Source organism: Salmo salar, chromosome 15 (genome assembly GCF_965601325.2).
Source record: "Salmo salar chromosome 15, fSalSal1, whole genome shotgun sequence".
In the NCBI taxonomy this organism is placed as follows: domain Eukaryota; kingdom Metazoa; phylum Chordata; class Actinopteri; order Salmoniformes; family Salmonidae; genus Salmo; species Salmo salar.
In genome coordinates, this window is record NC_138305.1 from 115,077,440 (window position 1) to 115,103,368 (window position 25,929).

At 48.1% G+C, this 25,929-nt stretch overlaps 1 protein-coding gene across 4 annotated transcripts in view; it reads right to left on the bottom strand.

Moving 5' to 3' along the window:
• Positions 1-12,328, bottom strand: part of LOC106573003 (constitutive coactivator of PPAR-gamma-like protein 2) — an 82,867-nt gene extending 70,539 nt beyond the window's left edge. For all 4 annotated transcript variants that reach the window (XM_082962316.1, XM_082962317.1, XM_082962315.1 and 1 more), the window contains exon 1: positions 10,822-12,328. In XM_082962316.1, the coding sequence (XP_082818442.1) occupies positions 10,822-11,319 (498 nt within the window). In that variant the 5' untranslated portion in view covers positions 11,320-12,328. The remainder of the gene's footprint in view (positions 1-10,821) is intronic.
• Positions 12,329-25,929: the final 13,601 nt, after the last annotated feature.

The window sequence follows — 25,929 nt, forward strand, 5'->3', positions numbered from 1 at the left end:
TTTCTACCTTCTTAACAGCACTATCAACAAGGCAGGTCCTACAGGCCCTAGTTTCTACCTTCTTAACAACACTATCAACAAGGCAGGACCTACAGGCCCTAGTTTCGTCTCACCTGGACTACTGTTCAGTTGTGTGGTCAGGTGACACAAAGAGGGATTTAGGAATATTGCAATTGGTCTCAGAACAGGGCAGCACGGCTGGTCCTTTAAAAGTACACGGAGAGCTAACATTAATGATATACATGTCAATCTCTCATGGCTCAAAGTGGAGGAGAGATTGACTTCATTACTACTTGTATTTATGAGAGGTATTTACATGTTGAATGCACCGAGCTGTCTGTTTAAACTACTGGCACACAGCTCGGGCCCCCATGCATACCCCACAAGACGTCTCTTAACAGTCCCCAAGTCCAGAACAGACTATGGGAGGAGCACAGTACTACATAGAGCCATGACTACATGGAACTCTATTCCACATCAGGTAACTGATGCAAGAGGTAAAATTAGATTAAAAAAAACAGATAAAAATACACCTTATGGAACAGCGTTGACTGTGAAGAGACACACACACATGATAACATACGCACTATACACACATGGATTTTGTACTGTATGTGGTAGTAGTGGAGTTGGGGCCTGAGGGCACACACTTAATGTATTGTAATGTTTTTAACATGTATAAACTTGCTTAATTTTGCTGGACTCCGGGAAGAATAGCTTCTGCCTTGGCAGGAACTAATGGGGATCCATAATAAACCCCAGGAAGAGTAGCTGCTGCCTTGGCAGGAACTAATGGGGATCCATAATAAACCCCAGGAAGAGTAGCTGCTGCCTTGGCAGGAACTAATGGGGATCCATAATAAACCCCAGGAAGAGTAGCTGCTGACTTGGCAGGAACTAATGGGGATCCATAATAAACCCCAGGAAGAGTAGCTGCTGCCTTGGCAGGAACTAATGGGGATCCATAATAAACCCCAGGAAGAGTAGCTGCCGCCTTGGCAGGAACTAATGGGGATCCATAATAAACCCCAGGAAGAGTAGCTGCTGCCTTGGCAGGAACTAATGGGGATCCATAATAAACCCCAGGAAGAGTAGCTGCTGCCTTGGCAGGATCTAATGGGGATCCATAATAAACACCAGGAAGAGTAGCTGCTGCCTTGGCAGGAACTAATGGGGATCCATAATAAACCCCAGGAAGAGTAGCTGCTGCCTTGGCAGGAACTAATGGGGATCCATAATAAACCCCAGGAAGAGTAGCTGCTGCCTTGGCAGGAACTAATGGGGATCCATAATAAACCCCAGGAAGAGTAGCTGCTGCCTTGACAGGAACTAATGGGGATCCATAATAAACCCCAGGAAGAGAAGCTGCTGCCTTGGCAGGAACTAATGGGGATCCATAATAAACCCCAGGAAGAGAAGCTGCTGCCTTGGCAGGAACTAATGGGGATCCATAATAAACCCCAGGAAGAGTAGCTGCTGCCTTGGCAGGAACTAATGGGGATCCATAATAAACCCCAGGAAGAGTAGCTGCTGCCTTGGCAGGAACTAATGGGGATCCATAATAAACCCCAGGAAGAGTAGCTGCTGCCTTGACAGGAACTAATGGGGATCCATAATAAACACCAGGAAGAGTAGCTGCTGCCTTGACAGGAACTAATGGGGATCCATAATAAACCCCAGGAAGAGTAGCTGCTGCCTTGGCAGGAACTAATGGGGATCCATAATAAACCCCAGGAAGAGTAGCTGCTGCCTTGGCAGGAACTAATGGGGATCCATAATAAACACCAGGAAGAGTAGCTGCTGCCTTGGCAGGAACTAATGGGGATCCATAATAAACACCAGGAAGAGTAGCTGCTGCCTTGGCAGGAACTAATGGGGATCCATAATAAACCCCAGGAAGAGTAGCTGCTGCCTTGGCAGGAACTAATGGGGATCCATAATAAACCCCAGGAAGAGTAGCTGCTGCCTTGACAGGAACTAATGGGGATCCATAATAAACCACAGGAAGAGTAGCTGCTGCCTTGGCAGGAAGTAATGGGGATCCATAATAAACCCCAGGAAGAGTAGCTGCTGCCTTGACAGGAACTAATGGGGATCCATAATAAACCCCAGGAAGAGTAGCTGCTGCCGTGGCAGGATCTAATGGGGATCCATAATAAACACCAGGAAGAGTAGCTGCTGCCTTGGCAGGAACTAATGGGGATCCATAATAAACCCCAGGAAGAGTAGCTGCTGCCTTGACAGGAACTAATGGGGATCCATAATAAACCCCAGGAAGAGTAGCTGCTGCCTTGCAGGAACTAATGGGTATCCATAATAAACCCCAGGAAGAGTAGCTGCTGCCTTGACAGGAACTAATGGGTATCCATAATAAACCCCAGGAAGAGTAGCTGCTGCCTTGACAGGAACTAATGGGGATCCATAATAAACCCCAGGAAGAGAAGCTGCTGCCTTGGCAGGAACTAATGGGTATCCATAATAAACCCCAGGAAGAGAAGCTGCTGCCTTGGCAGGAACTAATGGGGATCCATAATAAACCCCAGGAAGAGTAGCTGCTGCCTTGGCAGGAACTAATGGGGATCCATAATAAACCCCAGGAAGAGTAGCTGCTGCCTTGGCAGGAACTAATGGGGATCCATAATAAACCCCAGGAAGAGTAGCTGCTGCCTTGACAGGAACTAATGGGGATCCATAATAAACACCAGGAAGAGTAGCTGCTGCCTTGACAGGAATAATGGGGATCCATAATAAACCCCAGGAAGAGTAGCTGCTGCCTTGGCAGGAACTAATGGGGATCCATAATAAACACCAGGAAGAGTAGCTGCTGCCTTGGCAGGAACTAATGGGGATCCATAATAAACCCCAGGAAGAGTAGCTGCTGCCTTGGCAGGAACTAATGGGGATCCATAATAAACACCAGGAAGAGTAGCTGCTGCCTTGGCAGGAACTAATGGGGATCCATAATAAACCCCAGGAAGAGTAGCTGCTGCCTTGGCAGGAACTAATGGGGATCCATAATAAACCCCAGGAAGAGTAGCTGCTGCCTTGACAGGAACTAATGGGGATCCATAATAAACCCCAGGAAGAGTAGCTGCTGCCTTGGCAGGAAGTAATGGGGATCCATAATAAACCCCAGGAAGAGTAGCTGCTGCCTTGACAGGAACTAATGGGGATCCATAATAAACCCCAGGAAGAGTAGCTGCTGCCGTGGCAGGATCTAATGGGGATCCATAATAAACACCAGGAAGAGTAGCTGCTGCCTTGGCAGGAACTAATGGGGATCCATAATAAACCCCAGGAAGAGTAGCTGCTGCCTTGACAGGAACTAATGGGGATCCATAATAAACCCCAGGAAGAGTAGCTGCTGCCTTGCAGGAACTAATGGGGATCCATAATAAACCCCAGGAAGAGTAGCTGCTGCCTTGGCAGGAACTAATGGGGATCCATAATAACCACCAGGAAGAGTAGCTGCTGCCTTGACAGGAATAATGGGGATCCATAATAAACCCCAGGAAGAGTAGCTGCTGCCTTGGCAGGAACTAATGGGGATCCATAATAACCACCAGGAAGAGTAGCTGCTGCCTTGACAGGAATAATGGGGATCCATAATAAACCCCAGGAAGAGTAGCTGCTGCCTTGGCAGGAACTAATGGGGATCCATAATAAACCCCAGGAAGAGTAGCTGCTGCCTTGACAGGAACTAATGGGGATCCATAATAAACCCCAGGAAGAGTAGCTGCTGCCTTGGCAGGAACTAATGGGGATCCATAATAAACCCCAGGAAGAGTAGCTGCTGCCTTGGCAGGAACTAATGGGGATCCATAATAAACCCCAGGAAGAGTAGCTGCTGCCTTGGCAGGAAGTAATGGGGATCCATAATAAACCCCAGGAAGAGTAGCTGCTGCCTTGACAGGAACTAATGGGGATCCATAATAAACCCCAGGAAGAGTAGCTGCTGCCTTGGCAGGATCTAATGGGGATCCATAATAAACACCAGGAAGAGTAGCTGCTGCCTTGGCAGGAACTAATGGGGATCCATAATAAACCCCAGGAAGAGTAGCTGCTGCCTTGGCAGGAAGTAATGGGGATCCATAATAAACCCCAGGAAGAGTAGCTGCTGCCTTGACAGGAACTAATGGGGATCCATAATAAACCCCAGGAAGAGTAGCTGCTGCCTTGACAGGAAGTAATGGGGATCCATAATAAATACAAATCTGCTAAATATGTGCATGCGACCAATAACATTTAATTTGATTTCGATTTTGGGATGATTGAGTGTATGTGCGCCATAACCAGCCTTTCAAAGCACTTCATGACGACAGATGTGAGTGCTACAGGGCAGTAGTCATTCTGCCAGGTAGCCTTAGAGTTCCTGGGAACAGAAATTATGACTAGCTTGAGATGTGTGGTAATTACAGATGGAATGATAGTGAACATGCCTGGCAGCTGTTTTTTGCATGCTCTGAGAACGCGCCCTGGAATAACATCCGGCCACGCGGCCTTACGAGTGTTGACCTGATTAAAAACCTTACCCACGTCAGCCTCAGAGCGAGATCACCCAGTCCCTTGGGTCAGCGGGGGCTCCTTGTCGTAGCCTCACAGTTGTCTGCGATAGCTTTGTCTTTTAGTTTAGCACCAGCCTCTGTTTAATCCAGGGCTTTTGATTAAGGAAGCAGGGAAACTACACTGTGGGGACAACTTCGCCGATGCATTTCCTAATGAAACTGGTCACCGAGGTGGTTTGCTCGTCTATGCTATCGGCAGAGTCCCGGGAACATATTCCAGTCAGCGCAAGCAAAGCAGTCTTGTAGCATAGCTTCCGATTCGGATGACCATTTCTCAACAGAGTGCATCACGGGTACTTCCTGTTTGAGCTTCTGCTTGTAGACAGGAAACAGGAGTATAGAGTCATGATCTGATTTGCCGGAGGGGGGGAAGAGGGAGGCCATTATACAGTGGCAAGATAAAGTATGTGAACCCTTTGGAATTACCTGGATATCTGCATAAATTGGTCATAAAATTTGATCTGATCTTCATCTAAGTCACAACAATACACAAATATATTGTGCTTAAACTAATAACAGAAATTGTATTTTTCTTGTCTATATTGAATACATCATTTAAACATTCACAGTGTAGTTTGGAAAAGGTATGTGAACCCCTAGGCTAATGACTTCTCCAAAAGCTAATTGGAGTCAGGAATCAGCTAACCTGGAGTCCAATCAATGAGACGAGATTGGAGATATTGGTTAGAGCTGCCCTGCCCTATAAAAAACACTCACAACATTTGAGTTTGCTATTCACCTGAAGCATTGCCTGATGTGAACCATGCCTCGAACAAAAGAGATCACAGAAGACCTAAGATTAACAATTGTTGACATGCATAAAGCTGGAAAGGGTTACAAAAGTATCTCTAAAAGCCTTGATGTTCATCAGTCCACGGTAAGACACATTGTCTATAAACGGAGAAAGTTCAACACTGTTGCTCCTCTCCCTAGGAGTGGCCATCCTGCAAAGATGACTGCAAGAGCACAGCGCAGAATGCTCAATGAGGTTAAGAAGAATCCTGGCAGCTAAAGACTTACAGAAATCTCTAGAACATGCTAACATCTCTGTTGGCGAGTCTACGATACGTAAAACACTAAACAGGAAGGGTGTTCATGGGAGGACACCACGGAAGAAGCCACTGCTGTCCAAAAAAAACATTGCTGCAAGTCTGAAGTTTACAAAAGAGCACCTGGATGTTCCACAGCACTACTGGCAAAATATTATGTGGACAGATGAAACTACAGTTGAGTTGTTTGGAAGGAAAACACAACACTATGTGTGGAGAAAAAGGCACAGCACACCAACATCAAAACCTCATCCCAACTGTAAAGTATGGTGGAGGGAGCATCATGGTATGTGGCTGTATTGTTGCCTCAGGGCCTGGACAACTTGCTATCACCGACATAAAAATTAATTCCCAAGTTTATCAAGACATTTTGCAGGAGAACGTAAGGCTCTCTGTCCTCCAATTAAAGCTCAACAGAAGTTGGGTGATGCAACAGGACAACGACCCAAAACACAGAAGTAAATCAACAACAGAATGGCTTCAACAGAAGAAAATACACCTTCTGGAGTGGCCCAGTCAGAGTCCTGACCTCAACCCGATTCAGATGCTGTGGCCTGACCTCAAGAGAGCAGTTCACACCAGACATCCCAAGAAATTGCTAAACTGAAACAGTTTTGTAAAGAGGAATGGTCCAAAATTCCTCCTGACCGTTGTGCAGGTCTGATCCGCAACTACAGAAAACGTTTGGTTGAGGTTATTGCTGCCAAAAAAGGGTCAATCAGTTATTAAATACAGGGGTTCATATACTTCTCCCACCCTGCACTGTGAATGTTTAAATTATGTACTCAATATAGACAAGAAAAATTAAATAATTGTGTTTTATTAGTTTAAGCACACTGTGTCTATTGTTGTGACCTAGATGAAGATCAGATCAAATTGTATGACCAATTTATGCAGGAATCCAGGTATTTCCAAAGGGTTCACATACTTATTCTTGCCACTGTCTGCTTGTGGGTAGAGCAACAGTGGTCTAGGACTGTATTGCCCCTAGTGACAAAGGAGACGTGTTGATGGAAGTCGGGAAACAATGAAACCTTCATGTTCATACTGAGTTTATGAGGAAGTGTATAGGAGATGTTGTACCCACCGTGACTATTAAAACCTACCCTAACCAGAAACCGTGGATAGATGGGAGCATTCACACAAAACTGAAAGCACGAACCACCACATTTAACCATAGCAAGGTGACTGGGAATATGGCCGAATACAAACAGTGTAGTTAATCCCTCCGTAAGGCAGTCAAACAAGCTAAACATCAGTGTAGAGAGAAAGTGGAGTTGCAATTCAACAGCTCAGACACGAAACCTATGTGGCAGGGTCATCAGACAATCACGAATTACAAAGGGAAAACCAGCTACATTGCGGACACCTGGACAATTTAAACACCTTCGCCTGCTTTGAGGATAACACACTGCCACCGAAGCGACCCGCTCCTTCTCCGTGGCCGACATGAGTAAGACATTTAAGCGTGTTAACCCTCGCAAGGCTGCCGGCCCAGGTGGCATCCCTTTCCGCGTCGTCAGAGCATGCGCGGAACAGCTGGCTGGAGTGTTTAAGGACATACTCATTCTCTCCCTATCCCAGTCTGCTGTCTCCACATGCTTCAAGACGTCCACCATTGTTCCTGTTCCCAAGAAAGCGAAGGTAACTGAACTAAATGACTATCGACCCGTAGCACTCACTCCTGTCATCATGAAGTGCTTTGAGAGGCTAGTCAAGGATCATATCACCTCCACCTTACCTGACACCCTAGACCCACTCCAATTTGCTTACCGCCCCAATAGATCCACAGACAACGCAATTGCACTGCACACTGCCCTATCCCATCTGGACAAGAAGAATACCTATGTAAGAATGCTGTTCATTGACAATAGCTCAGCATTCATCACCATAGTACCCTCCAAGCTCATCATTAAGCTCGGGGCCCTGGGTCTGAACCCCGCCCTGTGCAACTGGGTCCTGGACTTCCTGATGGGCCGCCCCCAGGTGGTGAAAGTAGGAAACACCACTTCGCTGATCCTCAACACTGGGGCCCCACAAGGGTGCGTTCTCAGCCCCCTCCTGTACTCCCTGTTCACCCATGACTGCGTGGCCATGCACACCTCCAACTCAATCATCAACTTTGCAGATGACAACAGTAGTAGGCCTGACTACCAACAATGACGAGACGGCCTACAGGGAGGAGGTGAGGGCTCTGGGAGTGTGGTGCCAGGAAAATAACCTCTCACTCAATGTCAACAAAACAAAGGAGATGATCGTGGACTTCAGGAAACAGCAGAGAGAGCACGCCCCAATCCACATCAATGGGACCGCAGTGGAGAAGGTGGAAAGCTTCAAGTTCCTTGGTGTACACATCACTGACGATCTGAAATGGTCCACCCACAGACAGTGTGGTGAAGAAGGCGCAACAGCACCTCTTCAACCTCAGGAGGCTGAAGAAATTTGGCTTGTCACCTAAAACTAGGGATGCACCGATATGGAACTTTTGCACGATACCGATATGATATTTTCCTAGCCAAAAAACCTGATACCGATATTTATATATTTTGCGGCTTTTTAAGCATTCTAGTACAGATAACCTGTTAGGGCTAGGGGGCAGTATTGACACGGCTGGATAAAAAAACGTACCCGATTTAATCTGGTTACTACTCCTGCCCAGTAACTAGAATATGCATATAATTATTGGCTTTGGATAGAAAACACTCAAAAGTTTCTAAAACTGTTTGAATGGTGTCTGTGAGTATAACAGAACTCAAATGGCAGGTCAAAACCTGAGAGATTCCTTTACAGGAAGTGGCCTGTCTGACCATTTATTGTCTTTCTTTGACATCTCATTCCATTACAAAGGATCTCTGCGGTAACGTGACACTTCCCACGGCTCCAATAGGCTCTCAGAGCCCTGGAAAAACCTGAATGTCGTCATTCCAGCCCCAGGCTGAAACACATTATCGCCTTTCTCAAGTGGCCGATCAAGGGACTGTGGGCTTAGGCGCGTGCACTGGCCGCCCCCGTCTTTGTGATTTTTCCTCCGTTTACCGAAAAGGAGATTCCCGGTCGGAATATTATCGCTTTTTACGAGATAAATTGCATAAAAATTGATTTTAAACAGCGGTTGACATGCTTGGAAGTACGGTAATGTAATATTTAGAATTTTTTTGCCACGAATTGCGCCATGCGCACGACCCTGATTTACCATTTCGGATAGTTTCTGGAACGCACGAACAAAACGCCGCTATTCGGATATAACGATGGATTATTTGGGACCAAACCAACATTTGTTATTGAAGTAGAAGTCCTGGGAGTGCATTCTGACGAAGACAACAAAGGTAATAACATTTTTGTTATAGTAAATCTGATTTTGGTAAAGGCTAAACTTGCCGGGTGTCTAAATAGCTAGCCCGTGATGGCTGGGCTATGTACTTAGAATATTGCAAAATGTGCTTTCACCAAAAAGCTATTTTAAAATCGGACATATCGAGTGCATAGACGAGTTCTGTATCTATAATTCTTAAAATAATTGTTATGCTTTTTGTGAACGTTTATCGTGAGTAATTTAGTAAATTGTTAGTAAATTCCCCGCAAGTTTGCGGGGGAATGCTAGTTCTGAACGTCACATGCTAATGTAAAAAGCTGTTTTTTGATATAAATATGAACTTGATTGAACAAAACATGCATGTATTGTATAACATAATGTCCTAGGGTTGTCATCTGATGAAGATCATCAAAGGTTAGTGCTGCATTTAGCTGTCTTCTGGGTTTTGGTGACATTATATGCTAGCTTGAAAAATGGGTGTCTGATTATTTCTGGCTGGGTACTCTGCTGACATAATCTAATGTTTTGCTTTCGTTGTAAAGCCTTTTTGAAATCGGACAGTGTGGTTAGATTAACGAGAGTCTTGTCTTTAAATAGCTGTAAAATAGTCATATGTTTGAGAAATTGAAGTAATAGGATTTTTAAGGTATTTGAAAATCGCGCCACTGGATTACACTGGCTGTTACGTAGGTGGGACGATTACGTCCCGCCTAGCCCATAGAGGTTAAATAGTTTTTACACACACACTGACCAAAAAGTTATTTTGTTGGCATTTACGTAGGTCCCCATTACCAGTAAAACATAATCAAAACCTATTTCTTTCACATACCGTAATTTCCGGACTATTAAGCGCACCTGAATATAAGCCGCACCCACCGAATTAAAAAAATAAATATATTTTGAACATAAATAAGCCGCACAATTCTATAAGCCGCAGGTGCCTACCGGTACATTGAAACAAATTAACTTTACACAGGCTTTAACGAAACACGGCTTGTAACAAAAAATAAAACATTTGCAGTAAGCTTTAGTTGTCTCACACTGCTGTTTCCAACGTTTTATCATCGACTCATTAAACAACCATCACTAGGCAGCTTCCACCCGGTTACGTAACCCTGCACCTTATACCTCGAACACACTGACAGCATCATCTGGATATGTCTGCAACAAAAGTTCAACATTCACCTTCTGCAACCATTTCTGTCAAGCCGTCTACTCATAGTTTGACGCGTACATTCGAAAATCCAACATCTGCACCACACCGAACGCACTGCAACTGCCTCTGCAACACAATGCTGCAAGGCAAACGCAGCGTTTCATTGGAAACTGATGTAATTCTGGTGTACCAAAATGCCATGATGCTGTCGGTATGATTGAAGCATTAGAGTCTGCTGCCCAAAATACAGACTTGAAATCACTGGCCACTTTAATAATGGAACACTGGTCACTTTAATAATGTTTACATACTGCTTTACTCATCTCATATGTATATACTGTATTCTATTGTATTTTAGTCTATACCACTCCGACATTGCTCATCCTAATATTTATATATTCCTTAATTCCATTATTTTACTTTGAGGTTTGGGTGTATTGTTGTGAAGTGTTAGATATTACTTGTTAGATATTACTGCCCTGTTGGAGCTAGAAAGACAAGCATTTCGCTACACCCACAATAACATCTGCTAAACACATGTATGTGACCGATACAATTTGATTTGACTTACTTTCCTTACGTTTCCAAAACTGTATCGTAAGTGATGCGTATTGACGTCTAGAGAGCAAGCATCTGGGCTTTTAACAGAAGACCCCCAGGAAGAAGAGGCTTCATCAACAGGTGCTAAAGGTAGATAGCCTCTATGAATGGGGGTAGCAGCTACTGCTCTTTACTCACCCGCACTCTGAAGCGGAACATGGCGAGGCGGACACAGTGGCTGAGGCAGGCTGGAGGCAGGAACCAGGCGCGGGGAGGCGGGGTAGCCTTACTGCCGACGTGGTTAACGATGAGCTGGGCCGTCTGGCGTTGCCCCTGGGCCCGGCGTGCCCACTCCGGCCACCGTTCCTTCCCCAGGGTCCCGTTGAAAACCACGACCAGCTCCAGCCCGCCCTGGTACAGACAGGCCTGGGACAGAGCGGACAGGTATCCCAGCATGGCGTTCCACTCCCCGCCGCACACCCAGTCCGTCTGGTAGCCGCCGTACAGCCGCTGCAGGCCGGAGTCAGCATCGATGAGTATCCGGGCCGGTGGTGGAGGGGGCAGAGGGCCGGGGTGATGGGGGTGGTGGTGCGGGGGCTGGCGACCCGGTGTACGGGCTAGTTTGAGGAGGTCCACGGGGACAGCTGCCCCGGGACACCGTTTCTCAAGATACTCCTGGAAGCCCTGCACACCCATCCCGGTGTTGTTGAGCCGGTGGGTCTGGCCAGGGGAGGGGGGCTCCGGGTACGTTCGGAACGCCGTGGTGATCGCTGATGTGAGGGTCGAGACTGTAGCTAGCTAGAACCTGGCAGCTAGCTAACGTATCTCTCTGTGTGAGTGACTGAACGACTGTTGCTGCACCTTGCTACTGCCACCCTCAACTCTGATACGAGTGACCAACCCTGCAAAGGCTAACTAGCCTAGTACGCTAGTTGGCCAGGCCGAGAGGTGCACTTCCTAACAGCAAGTAAGAAAGCTAGCTAACTTTGTTAGCTAACTAGTTAATGTGCAAAGCCAATCTTCTATATTTGGTCGTGTGTGTACAATTGTGTGTCCATCCCTAGCAGTATTTTGGTCAACTGCCAGCAAAGCCAGCTAGTCTAATTCTCCGGCTAAAGTTTAACTACCCCTCTAACTAGCTAGCCAGCTAGGTAATAACACATGAAATGTTGATAACTGATGATGGCTAGTGGCTAACTATAGTAATGGTATGATTTACTCAAAAATTATAATCCTGATTCACACGAAGAAACGTTGCGCATTAGTTAGCGAACATGACGGTCGAGTAATTCTTAATCTGACAGTATATTGATATTAGAACCGTTAGACAATTTCAAATTAATGAGACGTGCTAGTTAGCTGGCCGATGAGATATCAAAATATAATTTAGTTAGCTAGCTAACCAGCTATCTCGCTGGCTAACGTTAACCGCTGTAGCTAGCTGGCTAATTTAGCTAGCTGGGTCCCCGGCGTGACTTGACGCGTCAACTCTCAAAGACAACTCTGGGACAGAGACGACGCGAAATGAAATGGATGTTTGGAGAAATTAACTGCAGGAAAAAAAAAAAAAGTTAATAAAAACAAACGGCCGATGGTGCCTCCCTCGCTTTCTTCCACACTCACGACTTCATGTTGAGGAAGGGGACATACTTTCAAGCGATGTCAGCCATCTTGCGACTTCCTCACGGACCAACAAAAGTGGGAGGGAAGGCGGAGAGCGGTGATGACGCCGAGGGAACTATAGGGAAATGTAGTTAAACAAGCTCACATTTTTCTCTAAAGGTGCCTGGAATGTTAGGGTAAAAGACTCTAACTACCAAGAATACATGTGACGCCCTCTGCCTTGGCATGAAACGTCGGACGGTCGTTGCTACTGGGGATCTTTGGAACGTATCATATCTACCATATTGAAGTTGAAATGTAAAACGGTTATGGTTAGGAAAGGAATTTATGGTTAAGTTTAGGTTAAATGTATGGGTTTTAAGGTTACGTTTAGGGTCGTCCCGTCCCAAAGATTCCGGATTGCACTAAGCAAAACCAGAGGAGCGCTTTCGACTGAATGTTAAATTATGATCAGCAACACAAGTTAAACTACTAAATCGATGATTGTCATGCACATTCTTCTTGCAGACTTTGCCCCCCTGCTAGAATGGACTATAGATTAATCAATCAGACAAATGCTTAATATTTATATTAGATCAGGTAAAGTATACATTGCATTGCATGGTAACACTAGGTGAGAGACAGTTCAATGATGTAATGTAACCAAGCTAAAATCAGTGTAATGTAACAAGTAACCAAACTAAGATCAGTGCATTTAGTGTATGTATATATATATATATATATCGCCCTCCTGTGGAGGCATTTGGGACAGCAGGTACACCATTTATTTTTGTATTTGAACATGAGGAAAATAGACTTTCTGTGTTTCAGATCAACCCCTCCATATCCCTCTGCCCATAGCACGTTTAGCCCCGAGGCCTAGACACTACTCTCCCTGGCTGTCCCTAGCACTCCACATACAACCCTGCTATATCACACTCACTGAATACCATCCCACCACCATCATCATCATCATCATGCACGCACACAGACACATTTTGGCAACCTGGCATCCCATTTTTATGATATCATTCACAGATTGACCGCAATCGAAGTGAGTTTGTCCTGTGTGGCTCAGTTGGTAGAGCATGGTGTTTGCAACGCCAGGGTTGTGGGTTCGATTCCCACGGGGGACCAGTACGGAGAAAAAAAATTATGAAATGTATGCCTTCACTACTGTAAGTCGCTCTGGATAAGAGCGTCTGCTAAATGACTAAAATGTGAATTATGTTGCTGTCTCCCTCCACTTGTCCTCTCTTCCTCCTCTCCCCCCTCCTCCTTCTTGGTGAGTCGAAACTCAGATCGTTGCTCCTCTGCCTTGTCCTCACTGTCCTTCAGTCTGACCTTCATGTTCCTCAGCTCACCTGTCTGTCTGCTCCACCACCATGTTCCTCAGCTCACCTGTCTGTCTGCTCTACCACCATGTTCCTCAGCTCACCTGTCTGTCTGCTCCACCACCATGTTCCTCAGCTCACCTGTCTGTCTGCTCCACCACCATGTTCCTCAGCTCACCTGTCTGTCTGCTCCACCACCATGTTCCTCAGCTCACCTGTCTGTCTGCTCCACCACCATGTTTCTCAGCTTCCCCATCTGTCTGCTCCACCACCACGTCTCTAAGTTCCCTCAGCTCACCTGTCTGTCTCCTCCACCAGCTCACCTGTCTGTCTCCTCCACCAGCTCACCTGTCTGTCTGCTCCACCACCATGTTCCTCAGCTCACCTGTCTGTCTCCTCCACCAGCTCACCTGTCTGTCTCCTCCACCAGCTCACCTGTCTGTCTCCTCCACCACCACGTCTCTAAGTTCCCTCAGCTCAGTGCAGATGTCAGGGGTGTTGGTGGTCTGGCAGTCAGTAGCGGTGTGTGGGTTAAATCACTGGGGAAGCCAAGCCAGTAAAAAAGCCATGTTACAACCTACAGTATGTGCTGTGATAACTGTTTAGTTTGCTCTATAACCTGTTAGTTCATATGCCTTGACAACGTGGTATATAAGGCTAAGGTCGAGACAATTAGAATACACAGTGGCAGAATAAAATGTATCACAAAACCCGGAGAGCGACATCTGTCCAGTGGAGTCCACTTAGCATATTGCATGAACAGTAACAGACAGTTACATGACCAACAGCATGGTGAAGCAAGTTAATGTTCCCACATTTTCACCCCACTAAACAACTATTGATTTAGAACCACGTTGCCGCAAGTCGCATAGAAAATAGGAGCTGCCTTCACTATTCCAGCACCATTTCACTTCGACATTTAATTAAATAGGCAAGTCAGTTAATAACAAATTTGTATTTACAACGACGGCCCACCCCGGCCAAACCTGGACGACGCTGGGCCAATTATGAGCTGCCCGATGGGACTCCCAATCAGATGTGATACAGCTTGCATCATCAAATCACCTCTGCTTAGTCGAATACACTAAAAGATACCAATAACTATTTGGTATAATCAACGTAAGCTAAATATGATGTGGCTATCCATGATTTCTGTGTGTGTGCGTGTTCCAGCAAGTAGAAAAATATGTTGACTCACCCTGCTGGTAGAGAAACACCATCCTCCTCTCTCTCATGTTGACTAACCCTGCTGGTAGAGAAACACCATCCTCCTCTCATGTTGACTCACCCTGCTGGTAGAGAAACACCATCCTCCTCTCATGTTGACTCACCCTGCTGGTAGAGAAACACCATCCTCCTCTCATGTTGACTCACCCTGCTGGTAGAGAAACACCATCCTCCTCTCTCTCATGTTGACTCACCCTGCTGGTAGAGAAACACCATCCTCCTCTCATGTTGACTCACCCTGCTGGTAGAGAAACACCATCCTCCTCTCTCTCATTTTGACTCACCCTACTGGTAGAGAAACACCATCCTCCTCTCATGTTGACTCACCCTGCTGGTAGAGAAACACCATCCTCCTCTCTCTCATGTTGACTCACCCTACTGGTAGAGAAACACCATCCTCCTCTCATGTTGACTCACCCTGCTGGTAGAGAAACACCATCCTCCTCTCATGTTGACTCACCCTGCTGGTAGAGAAACACCATCCTCCTCTCTCTCATGTTGACTAACCCTGCTGGTAGAGAAACACCATCCTCCTCTCATGTTGACTCACCCTGCTGGTAGAGAAACACCATCCTCCTCTCATGTTGACTCACCCTGCTGGTAGAGAAACACCATCCTCCTCTCATGTTGACTCACCCTGCTGGTAGAGAAACACCATCCTCCTCTCTCTCATGTTGACTCACCCTGCTGGTAGAGAAACACCATCCTCCTCTCATGTTGACTCACCCTGCTGGTAGAGAAACACCATCCTCCTCTCTCTCATTTTGACTCACCCTACTGGTAGAGAAACACCATCCTCCTCTCATGTTGACTCACCCTGCTGGTAGAGAAACACCATCCTCCTCTCTCTCATGTTGACTCACCCTACTGGTAGAGAAACACCATCCTCCTCTCTCTCATGTTGACTCACCCTGCTGGTAGAGAAACACCATCCTCCTCTCTCTCATGTTGACTCACCCTGCTGGTAGAGAAACACCATCCTCCTCTCTCTCATGTTGACTCACCCTGCTGGTAGAGAAACACCATCCTCCTCTCATGTTGACTCACCCTGCTGGTAGAGAAACACCATCCTCCTCTCATGTTGACTCACCCTGCTGGTAGAGAAACACCATCCTCCTCTCATGTTGACTCACCCTGCTGGTAGAGAAACACCATCCTCCTCTCATGTTGACTCACCCTGCTGGTAGAGAAACACCATCCTCCTCTCATGTTGACTCACCCTGCTGGTAGAGAAACACCATCCTCCTCTCATGTTGACTCACCCTGCTGGTAGAGAAACACTATCCTCCTCTCTCTCATGTTGACTCACCCTGCTGGTAGAGAAACACCATCCTCCTCTCTCTCATGTTGACTCACCCTGCTGGTAGAGAAACACCATCCTCCTCTCATGTTGACTCACCCTGCTGGTAGAGAAACACCATCCTCCTCTCTCTCATGTTGACTCACCCTGCTGGTAGAGAAACACCATCCTCCTCTCATGTTGACTCACCCTGCTGGTAGAGAAACACCATCCTCCTCTCTCTCATGTTGACTCACCCTACTGGTAGAGAAACACCATCCTCCTCTCATGTTGACTCACCCTGCTGGTAGAGAAACACCATCCTCCTCTCTCTCATGTTGACTCACCCTGCTGGTAGAGAAACACCATCCTCCTCTCATGTTGACTCACCCTGCTGGTAGAGAAACACCATCCTCCTCTCATGTTGACTCACCCTGCTGGTATAGAAACACCATCCTCCTCTCTCTCATGTTGACTCACCCTGCTGGTAGAGAAACACCATCCTCCTCTCTCTCATGTTGACTCACCCTACTGGTAGAGAAACACCATCCTCCTCTCTCTCATGTTGACTCACCCTGCTGGTAGAGAAACACCATCCTCCTCTCTCTCATGTTGACTCACCCTACTGGTAGAGAAACACCATCCTCCTCTCTCTCATGTTGACTCACCCTGCTGGTAGAGAAACACCATCCTCCTCTCTCTCATGTTGACTCACCCTGCTGGTAGAGAAACACCATCCTCCTCTCATGTTGACTCACCCTGCTGGTAGAGAAACACCATCCTCCTCTCTCTCATGTTGACTCACCCTGCTGGTAGTGAAACACCATCCTCCTCTCATGTTGACTCACCCTGCTGGTAGAGGAACACCATCCTCCTCTCTCTCATGTTGACTCACCCTGCTGGTAGAGAAACACCATCCTCCTCTCATGTTGACTCACCCTGCTGGTAGTGAAACACCATCCTCCTCTCATGTTGACTAACCCTGCTGGTAGAGAAACACCATCCTCCTCTCATGTTGACTCACCCTGCTGGTAGAGAAACACCATCCTCCTCTCATGTTGACTCACCCTGCTGGTAGAGAAACACCATCCTCCTCTCATGTTGACTCACCCTGCTGGTAGAGAAACACCATCCTCCTCTCTCTCATGTTGACTCACCCTGCTGGTAGAGAAACACCATCCTCCTCTCATGTTGACTCACCCTGCTGGTAGAGAAACACCATCCTCCTCTCATGTTGACTCACCCTGCTGGTAGAGAAACACCATCCTCCCTCTCTCATGTTGACTCACCCTGCTGGTAGAGAAACACCATCCTCCTCTCATGTTGACTCACCCTGCTGGTAGAGAAACACCATCCTCCTCTCATGTTGACTCACCCTGCTGGTAGAGAAACACCATCCTCCTCTCATGTTGACTCACCCTGCTGGTAGAGAAACACCATCCTCCTCTCATGTTGACTCACCCTGCTGGTAGAGAAACACCATCCTCCTCTCATGTTGACTCACCCTGCTGGTAGAGAAACACCATCCTCCTCTCTCTCATGTTGACTCACCCTGCTGGTAGAGAAACACCATCCTCCTCTCATGTTGACTCACCCTGCTGGTAGAGAAACACCATCCTCCTCTCATGTTGACTCACCCTGCTGGTAGAGAAACACCATCCTCCTCTCATGTTGACTCACCCTGCTGGTAGAGAAACACCATCCTCCTCTCTCTCATGTTGACTCACCCTGCTGGTAGAGAAACACCATCCTCCTCTCTCTCATGTTGACTCACCCTGCTGGTAGAGAAACACCATCCTCCTCTCATGTTGACTCACCCTGCTGGTAGAGAAACACCATCCTCCTCTCTCTCATGTTGACTCACCCTGCTGGTAGAGAAACACCATCCTCCTCTCATGTTGACTCACCCTGCTGGTAGAGAAACACCATCCTCCTCTCATGTTGACTCACCCTACTGGTAGAGAAACACCATCCTCCTCTCTCTCATGTTGACTCACCCTGCTGGTAGAGAAACACCATCCTCCTCTCTCTCATGTTGACTCACCCTGCTGGTAGAGAAACACCATCCTCCTCTCTCTCATGTTGACTCACCCTGCTGGTAGAGAAACACCATCCTCCTCTCTCTCATGTTGACTCACCCTGCTGGTAGAGAAACACCATCCTCCTCTCTCTCATGTTGACTCACCCTGCTGGTAGAGAAACACCATCCTCCTCTCTCTCATGTTGACTCACCCTGCTGGTAGAGAAACACCATCCTCCTCTCATGTTGACTCACCCTGCTGGTAGAGAAACACCATCCTCCTCTCTCTCATGTTGACTCACCCTGCTGGTAGAGAAACACCATCCTCCTCTCATGTTGACTCACCCTGCTGGTAGAGAAACACCATCCTCCTCTCATGTTGACTCACCCTGCTGGTAGAGAAACACCATCCTCCTCTCTCTCATGTTGACTCACCCTGCTGGTAGAGAAACACCATCCTCCTCTCATGTTGACTCACCCTGCTGGTAGAGAAACACCATCCTCCTCTCATGTTGACTCACCCTGCTGGTAGAGAAACACCATCCTCCTCTCATGTTGACTCACCCTGCTGGTAGAGAAACACCATCCTCCTCTCATGTTGACTCACCCTGCTGGTAGAGAAACACCATCCTCCTCTCATGTTGACTCACCCTGCTGGTAGAGAAACACCATCCTCCTCTCATGTTGACTCACCCTGCTGGTAGAGAAACACCATCCTCCTCTCATGTTGACTCACCCTGCTGGTAGAGAAACACCATCCTCCTCTCATGTTGACTCACCCTGCTGGTAGAGAAACACCATCCTCCTCTCATGTTGACTCACCCTGCTGGTAGAGAAACACCATCCTCCTCTCTCTCATGTTGACTCACCCTACTGGTAGAGAAACACCATCCTCCTCTCTCTCATGTTGACTCACCCTGCTGGTAGAGAAACACCATCCTCCTCTCATGTTGACTCACCCTGCTGGTAGAGAAACACCATCCTCCTCTCATGTTGACTCACCCTGCTGGTAGAGAAACACCATCCTCCTCTCATGTTGACTCACCCTGCTGGTAGAGAAACACCATCCTCCTCTCTCTCATGTTGACTCACCCTGCTGGTAGAGAAACACCATCCTCCTCTCATGTTGACTCACCCTGCTGGTAGAGAAACACCATCCTCCTCTCTCTCATGTTGACTCACCCTGCTGGTAGAGAAACACCATCCTCCTCTCATGTTGACTCACCCTGCTGGTAGAGAAACACCATCCCTCTCTCTCATGTTGACTCACCCTGCTGGTAGAGAAACACCATCCTCCTCTCTCTCATGTTGACTCACCCTGCTGGTAGAGAAACACCATCCTCCTCTCATGTTGACTCACCCTGCTGGTAGAGAAACACCATCCTCCTCTCATGTTGACTCACCCTGCTGGTAGAGAAACACCATCCTCCTCTCTCTCATGTTGACTCACCCTGCTGGTAGAGAAACACCATCCTCCTCTCATGTTGACTCACCCTGCTGGTAGAGAAACACCATCCTCCTCTCTCTCATGTTGACTCACCCTGCTGGTAGAGAAACACCATCCTCCTCTCTCTCATGTTGACTCACCCTGCTGGTAGAGAAACACCATCCTCCTCTCATGTTGACTCACCCTGCTGGTAGAGAAACACCATCCTCCTCTCATGTTGACTCACCCTGCTGGTAGAGAAACACCATCCTCCTCTCTCATGTTGACTCACCCTGCTGGTAGAGAAACACCATCCTCCTCTCATGTTGACTCACCCTGCTGGTAGAGAAACACCATCCTCCTCTCTCTCATGTTGACTCACCCTGCTGGTAGAGAAACACCATCCTCCTCTCATGTTGACTCACCCTGCTGGTAGAGAAACACCATCCTCCTCTCATGTTGACTCACCCTGCTGGTAGAGAAACACCATCCTCCTCTCATGTTGACTCACCCTGCTGGTAGAGAAACACCATCCTCCTCTCTCATGTTGACTCACCCTGCTGGTAGAGAAACACCATCCTCCTCTCATGTTGACTCACCCTGCTGGTAGAGAAACACCATCCTCCTCTCATGTTGACTCACCCTGCTGGTAGAGAAACACCATCCTCCTCTCATGTTGACTCACCCTGCTGGTAGAGAAACACCATCCTCCTCTCTCTCATGTTGACTCACCCTGCTGGTAGAGAAACACCATCCTCCTCTCTCTCATGTTGACTCACCCTGCTGGTAGAGAAACACCATCCTCCTCTCATGTTGACTCACCCTGCTGGTAGAGAAACACCATCCTCCTCTCATGTTGACTCACCCTGCTGGTAGAGAAACACCATCCTCCTCTCTCTCATGTTGACTCACCCTGCTGGTAGAGAAACACCATCCTCCTCTCTCTCATGTTGACTCACCCTGCTGGTAGAGAAACACCATCCTCCTCTCATGTTGACTCACCCTGCTGGTAGAGAAACACCATCCTCCTCTCTCTCATGTTGACTCACCCTGCTGGTAGAGAAACACCATCCTCCTCTCATGTTGACTCACCCTGCTGGTAGAGAAACACCATCCTCCTCTCATGTTGACTCACCCTGCTGGTAGAGAAACACCATCCTCCTCTCATGTTGACTCACCCTGCTGGTAGAGAAACACCATCCTCCTCTCTCTCATGTTGACTCACCCTGCTGGTAGAGAAACACCATCCTCCTCTCATGTTGACTCACCCTGCTGGTAGAGAAACACCATCCTCCTCTCATGTTGACTCACCCTGCTGGTAGAGAAACACCATCCTCCTCTCATGTTGACTCACCCTGCTGGTAGAGAAACACCATCCTCCTCTCTCTCATGTTGACTCACCCTGCTGGTAGAGAAACACCATCCTCCTCTCATGTTGACTCACCCTGCTGGTAGAGAAACACCATCCTCCTCTCATGTTGACTCACCCTGCTGGTAGAGAAACACCATCCTCCTCTCTCTCATGTTGACTCACCCTGCTGGTAGAGAAACACCATCCTCCTCTCATGTTGACTCACCCTGCTGGTAGAGAAACACCATCCTCCTCTCATGTTGACTCACCCTGCTGGTAGAGAAACACCATCCTCCTCTCATGTTGACTCACCCTGCTGGTAGAGAAACACCATCCTCCTCTCATGTTGACTCACCCTGCTGGTAGAGAAACACCATCCTCCTCTCATGTTGACTCACCCTGCTGGTAGAGAAACACCATCCTCCTCTCATGTTGACTCACCCTGCTGGTAGAGAAACACCATCCTCCTCTCTCTCATGTTGACTCACCCTGCTGGTAGAGAAACACCATCCTCCTCTCATGTTGACTCACCCTGCTGGTAGAGAAACACCATCCTCCTCTCTCTCATGTTGACTCACCCTGCTGGTAGAGAAACACCATCCTCCTCTCTCTCATGTTGACTCACCCTGCTGGTAGAGAAACACCATCCTCCTCTCATGTTGACTCACCCTGCTGGTAGAGAAACACCATCCTCCTCTCTCTCATGTTGACTCACCCTGCTGGTAGAGAAACACCATCCTCCTCTCATGTTGACTCACCCTGCTGGTAGAGAAACACCATCCTCCTCTCTCTCATGTTGACTCACCCTGCTGGTAGAGAAACACCATCCTCCTCTCATGTTGACTCACCCTGCTGGTAGAGAAACACCATCCTCCTCTCATGTTGACTCACCCTGCTGGTAGAGAAACACCATCCTCCTCTCTCTCATGTTGACTCACCCTGCTGGTAGAGAAACACCATCCTCCTCTCATGTTGACTCACCCTGCTGGTAGAGAAACACCATCCTCCTCTCATGTTGACTCACCCTGCTGGTAGAGAAACACCATCCTCCTCTCTCTCATGTTGACTCACCCTGCTGGTAGAGAAACACCATCCTCCTCTCATGTTGACTCACCCTGCTGGTAGAGAAACACCATCCTCCTCTCATGTTGACTCACCCTGCTGGTAGAGAAACACCATCCTCCTCTCTCTCATGTTGACTCACCCTGCTGGTAGAGAAACACCATCCTCCTCTCTCTCATGTTGACTCACCCTGCTGGTAGAGAAACACCATCCTCCTCTCATGTTGACTCACCCTGCTGGTAGAGAAACACCATCCTCCTCTCATGTTGACTCACCCTGCTGGTAGAGAAACACCATCCTCCTCTCTCTCATGTTGACTCACCCTGCTGGTAGAGAAACACCATCCTCCTCTCATGTTGACTCACCCTGCTGGTAGAGAAACACCATCCTCCTCTCATGTTGACTCACCCTGCTGGTAGAGAAACACCATCCTCCTCTCATGTTGACTCACCCTGCTGGTAGAGAAACACCATCCTCCTCTCATGTTGACTCACCCTGCTGGTAGAGAAACACCATCCTCCTCTCATGTTGACTCACCCTGCTGGTAGAGAAACACCATCCTCCTCTCTCTCATGTTGACTCACCCTGCTGGTAGAGAAACACCATCCTCCTCTCATGTTGACTCACCCTGCTGGTAGAGAAACACCATCCTCCTCTCTCTCATGTTGACTCACCCTGCTGGTAGAGAAACACCATCCTCCTCTCTCTCATGTTGACTCACCCTGCTGGTAGAGAAACACCATCCTCCTCTCATGTTGACTCACCCTGCTGGTAGAGAAACACCATCCTCCTCTCTCTCATGTTGACTCACCCTGCTGGTAGAGAAACACCATCCTCCTCTCATGTTGACTCACCCTGCTGGTAGAGAAACACCATCCTCCTCTCATGTTGACTCACCCTGCTGGTAGAGAAACACCATCCTCCTCTCTCTCATGTTGACTCACCCTGCTGGTAGAGAAACACCATCCTCCTCTCATGTTGACTCACCCTGCTGGTAGAGAAACACCATCCTCCTCTCTCTCATGTTGACTCACCCTGCTGGTAGAGAAACACCATCCTCCTCTCTCTCATGTTGACTCACCCTGCTGGTAGAGAAACACCATCCTCCTCTCATGTTGACTCACCCTGCTGGTAGAGAAACACCATCCTCCTCTCATGTTGACTCACCCTGCTGGTAGAGAAACACCATCCTCCTCTCATGTTGACTCACCCTGCTGGTAGAGAAACACCATCCTCCTCTCATGTTGACTCACCCTGCTGGTAGAGAAACACCATCCTCCTCTCATGTTGACTCACCCTGCTGGTAGAGAAACACCATCCTCCTCTCATGTTGACTCACCCTGCTGGTAGAGAAACACCATCCTCCTCTCATGTTGACTCACCCTGCTGGTAGAGAAACACCATCCTCCTCTCTCTCATGTTGACTCACCCTGCTGGTAGAGAAACACCATCCTCCTCTCTCTCATGTTGACTCACCCTGCTGGTAGAGAAACACCATCCTCCTCTCTCTCATGTTGACTCACCCTGCTGGTAGAGAAACACCATCCTCCTCTCTCTCATGTTGACTCACCCTGCTGGTAGAGAAACACCATCCTCCTCTCTCTCATGTTGACTCACCCTGCTGGTAGAGAAACACCATCCTCCTCTCATGTTGACTCACCCTGCTGGTAGAGAAACACCATCCTCCTCTCATGTTGACTCACCCTGCTGGTAGAGAAACACCATCCTCCTCTCATGTTGACTCACCCTGCTGGTAGAGAAACACCATCCTCCTCTCTCTCATGTTGACTCACCCTGCTGGTAGAGAAACACCATCCTCCTCTCTCTCATGTTGACTCACCCTGCTGGTAGAGAAACACCATCCTCCTCTCTCTCATGTTGACTCACCCTGCTGGTAGAGAAACACCATCCTCCTCTCATGTTGACTCACCCTGCTGGTAGAGAAACACCATCCTCCTCTCATGTTGACTCACCCTGCTGGTAGAGAAACACCATCCTCCTCTCATGTTGACTCACCCTGCTGGTAGAGAAACACCATCCTCCTCTCATGTTGACTCACCCTGCTGGTAGAGAAACACCATCCTCCTCTCATGTTGACTCACCCTGCTGGTAGAGAAACACCATCCTCCTCTCTCTCATGTTGACTCACCCTGCTGGTAGAGAAACACCATCCTCCTCTCATGTTGACTCACCCTGCTGGTAGAGAAACACCATCCTCCTCTCATGTTGACTCACCCTGCTGGTAGAGAAACACCATCCTCCTCTCATGTTGACTCACCCTGCTGGTAGAGAAACACCATCCTCCTCTCTCTCATGTTGACTCACCCTGCTGGTAGAGAAACACCATCCTCCTCTCATGTTGACTCACCCTGCTGGTAGAGAAACACCATCCTCCTCTCATGTTGACTCACCCTGCTGGTAGAGAAACACCATCCTCCTCTCATGTTGACTCACCCTGCTGGTAGAGAAACACCATCCTCCTCTCATGTTGACTCACCCTGCTGGTAGAGAAACACCATCCTCCTCTCTCTCATGTTGACTCACCCTGCTGGTAGAGAAACACCATCCTCCTCTCATGTTGACTCACCCTGCTGGTAGAGAAACACCATCCTCCTCTCATGTTGACTCACCCTGCTGGTAGAGAAACACCATCCTCCTCTCTCTCATGTTGACTCACCCTGCTGGTAGAGAAACACCATCCTCCTCTCATGTTGACTCACCCTGCTGGTAGAGAAACACCATCCTCCTCTCTCTCATGTTGACTCACCCTGCTGGTAGAGAAACACCATCCTCCTCTCATGTTGACTCACCCTGCTGGTAGAGAAACACCATCCTCCTCTCATGTTGACTCACCCTGCTGGTAGAGAAACACCATCCTCCTCTCATGTTGACTCACCCTGCTGGTAGAGAAACACCATCCTCCTCTCATGTTGACTCACCCTGCTGGTAGAGAAACACCATCCTCCTCTCATGTTGACTCACCCTGCTGGTAGAGAAACACCATCCTCCTCTCATGTTGACTCACCCTGCTGGTAGAGAAACACCATCCTCCTCTCTCTCATGTTGACTCACCCTGCTGGTAGAGAAACACCATCCTCCTCTCTCTCATGTTGACTCACCCTGCTGGTAGAGAAACACCATCCTCCTCTCATGTTGACTCACCCTGCTGGTAGAGAAACACCATCCTCCTCTCATGTTGACTCACCCTGCTGGTAGAGAAACACCATCCTCCTCTCATGTTGACTCACCCTGCTGGTAGAGAAACACCATCCTCCTCTCTCTCATGTTGACTCACCCTGCTGGTAGAGAAACACCATCCTCCTCTCATGTTGACTCACCCTGCTGGTAGAGAAACACCATCCTCCTCTCATGTTGACTCACCCTGCTGGTAGAGAAACACCATCCTCCTCTCATGTTGACTCACCCTGCTGGTAGAGAAACACCATCCTCCTCTCATGTTGACTCACCCTGCTGGTAGAGAAACACCATCCTCCCTCTCATGTTGACTCACCCTGCTGGTAGAGAAACACCATCCTCCTCTCATGTTGACTCACCCTGCTGGTAGAGAAACACCATCCTCCTCTCATGTTGACTCACCCTGCTGGTAGAGAAACACCATCCTCCTCTCTCTCATGTTGACTCACCCTGCTGGTAGAGAAACACCATCCTCCTCTCTCTCATGTTGACTCACCCTGCTGGTAGAGAAACACCATCCTCCTCTCATGTTGACTCACCCTGCTGGTAGAGAAACACCATCCTCCTCTCTCTCATGTTGACTCACCCTGCTGGTAGAGAAACACCATCCTCCTCTCATGTTGACTCACCCTGCTGGTAGAGAAACACCATCCTCCTCTCTCTCATGTTGACTCACCCTGCTGGTAGAGAAACACCATCCTCCTCTCATGTTGACTCACCCTGCTGGTAGAGAAACACCATCCTCCTCTCATGTTGACTCACCCTGCTGGTAGAGAAACACCATCCTCCTCTCTCTCATGTTGACTCACC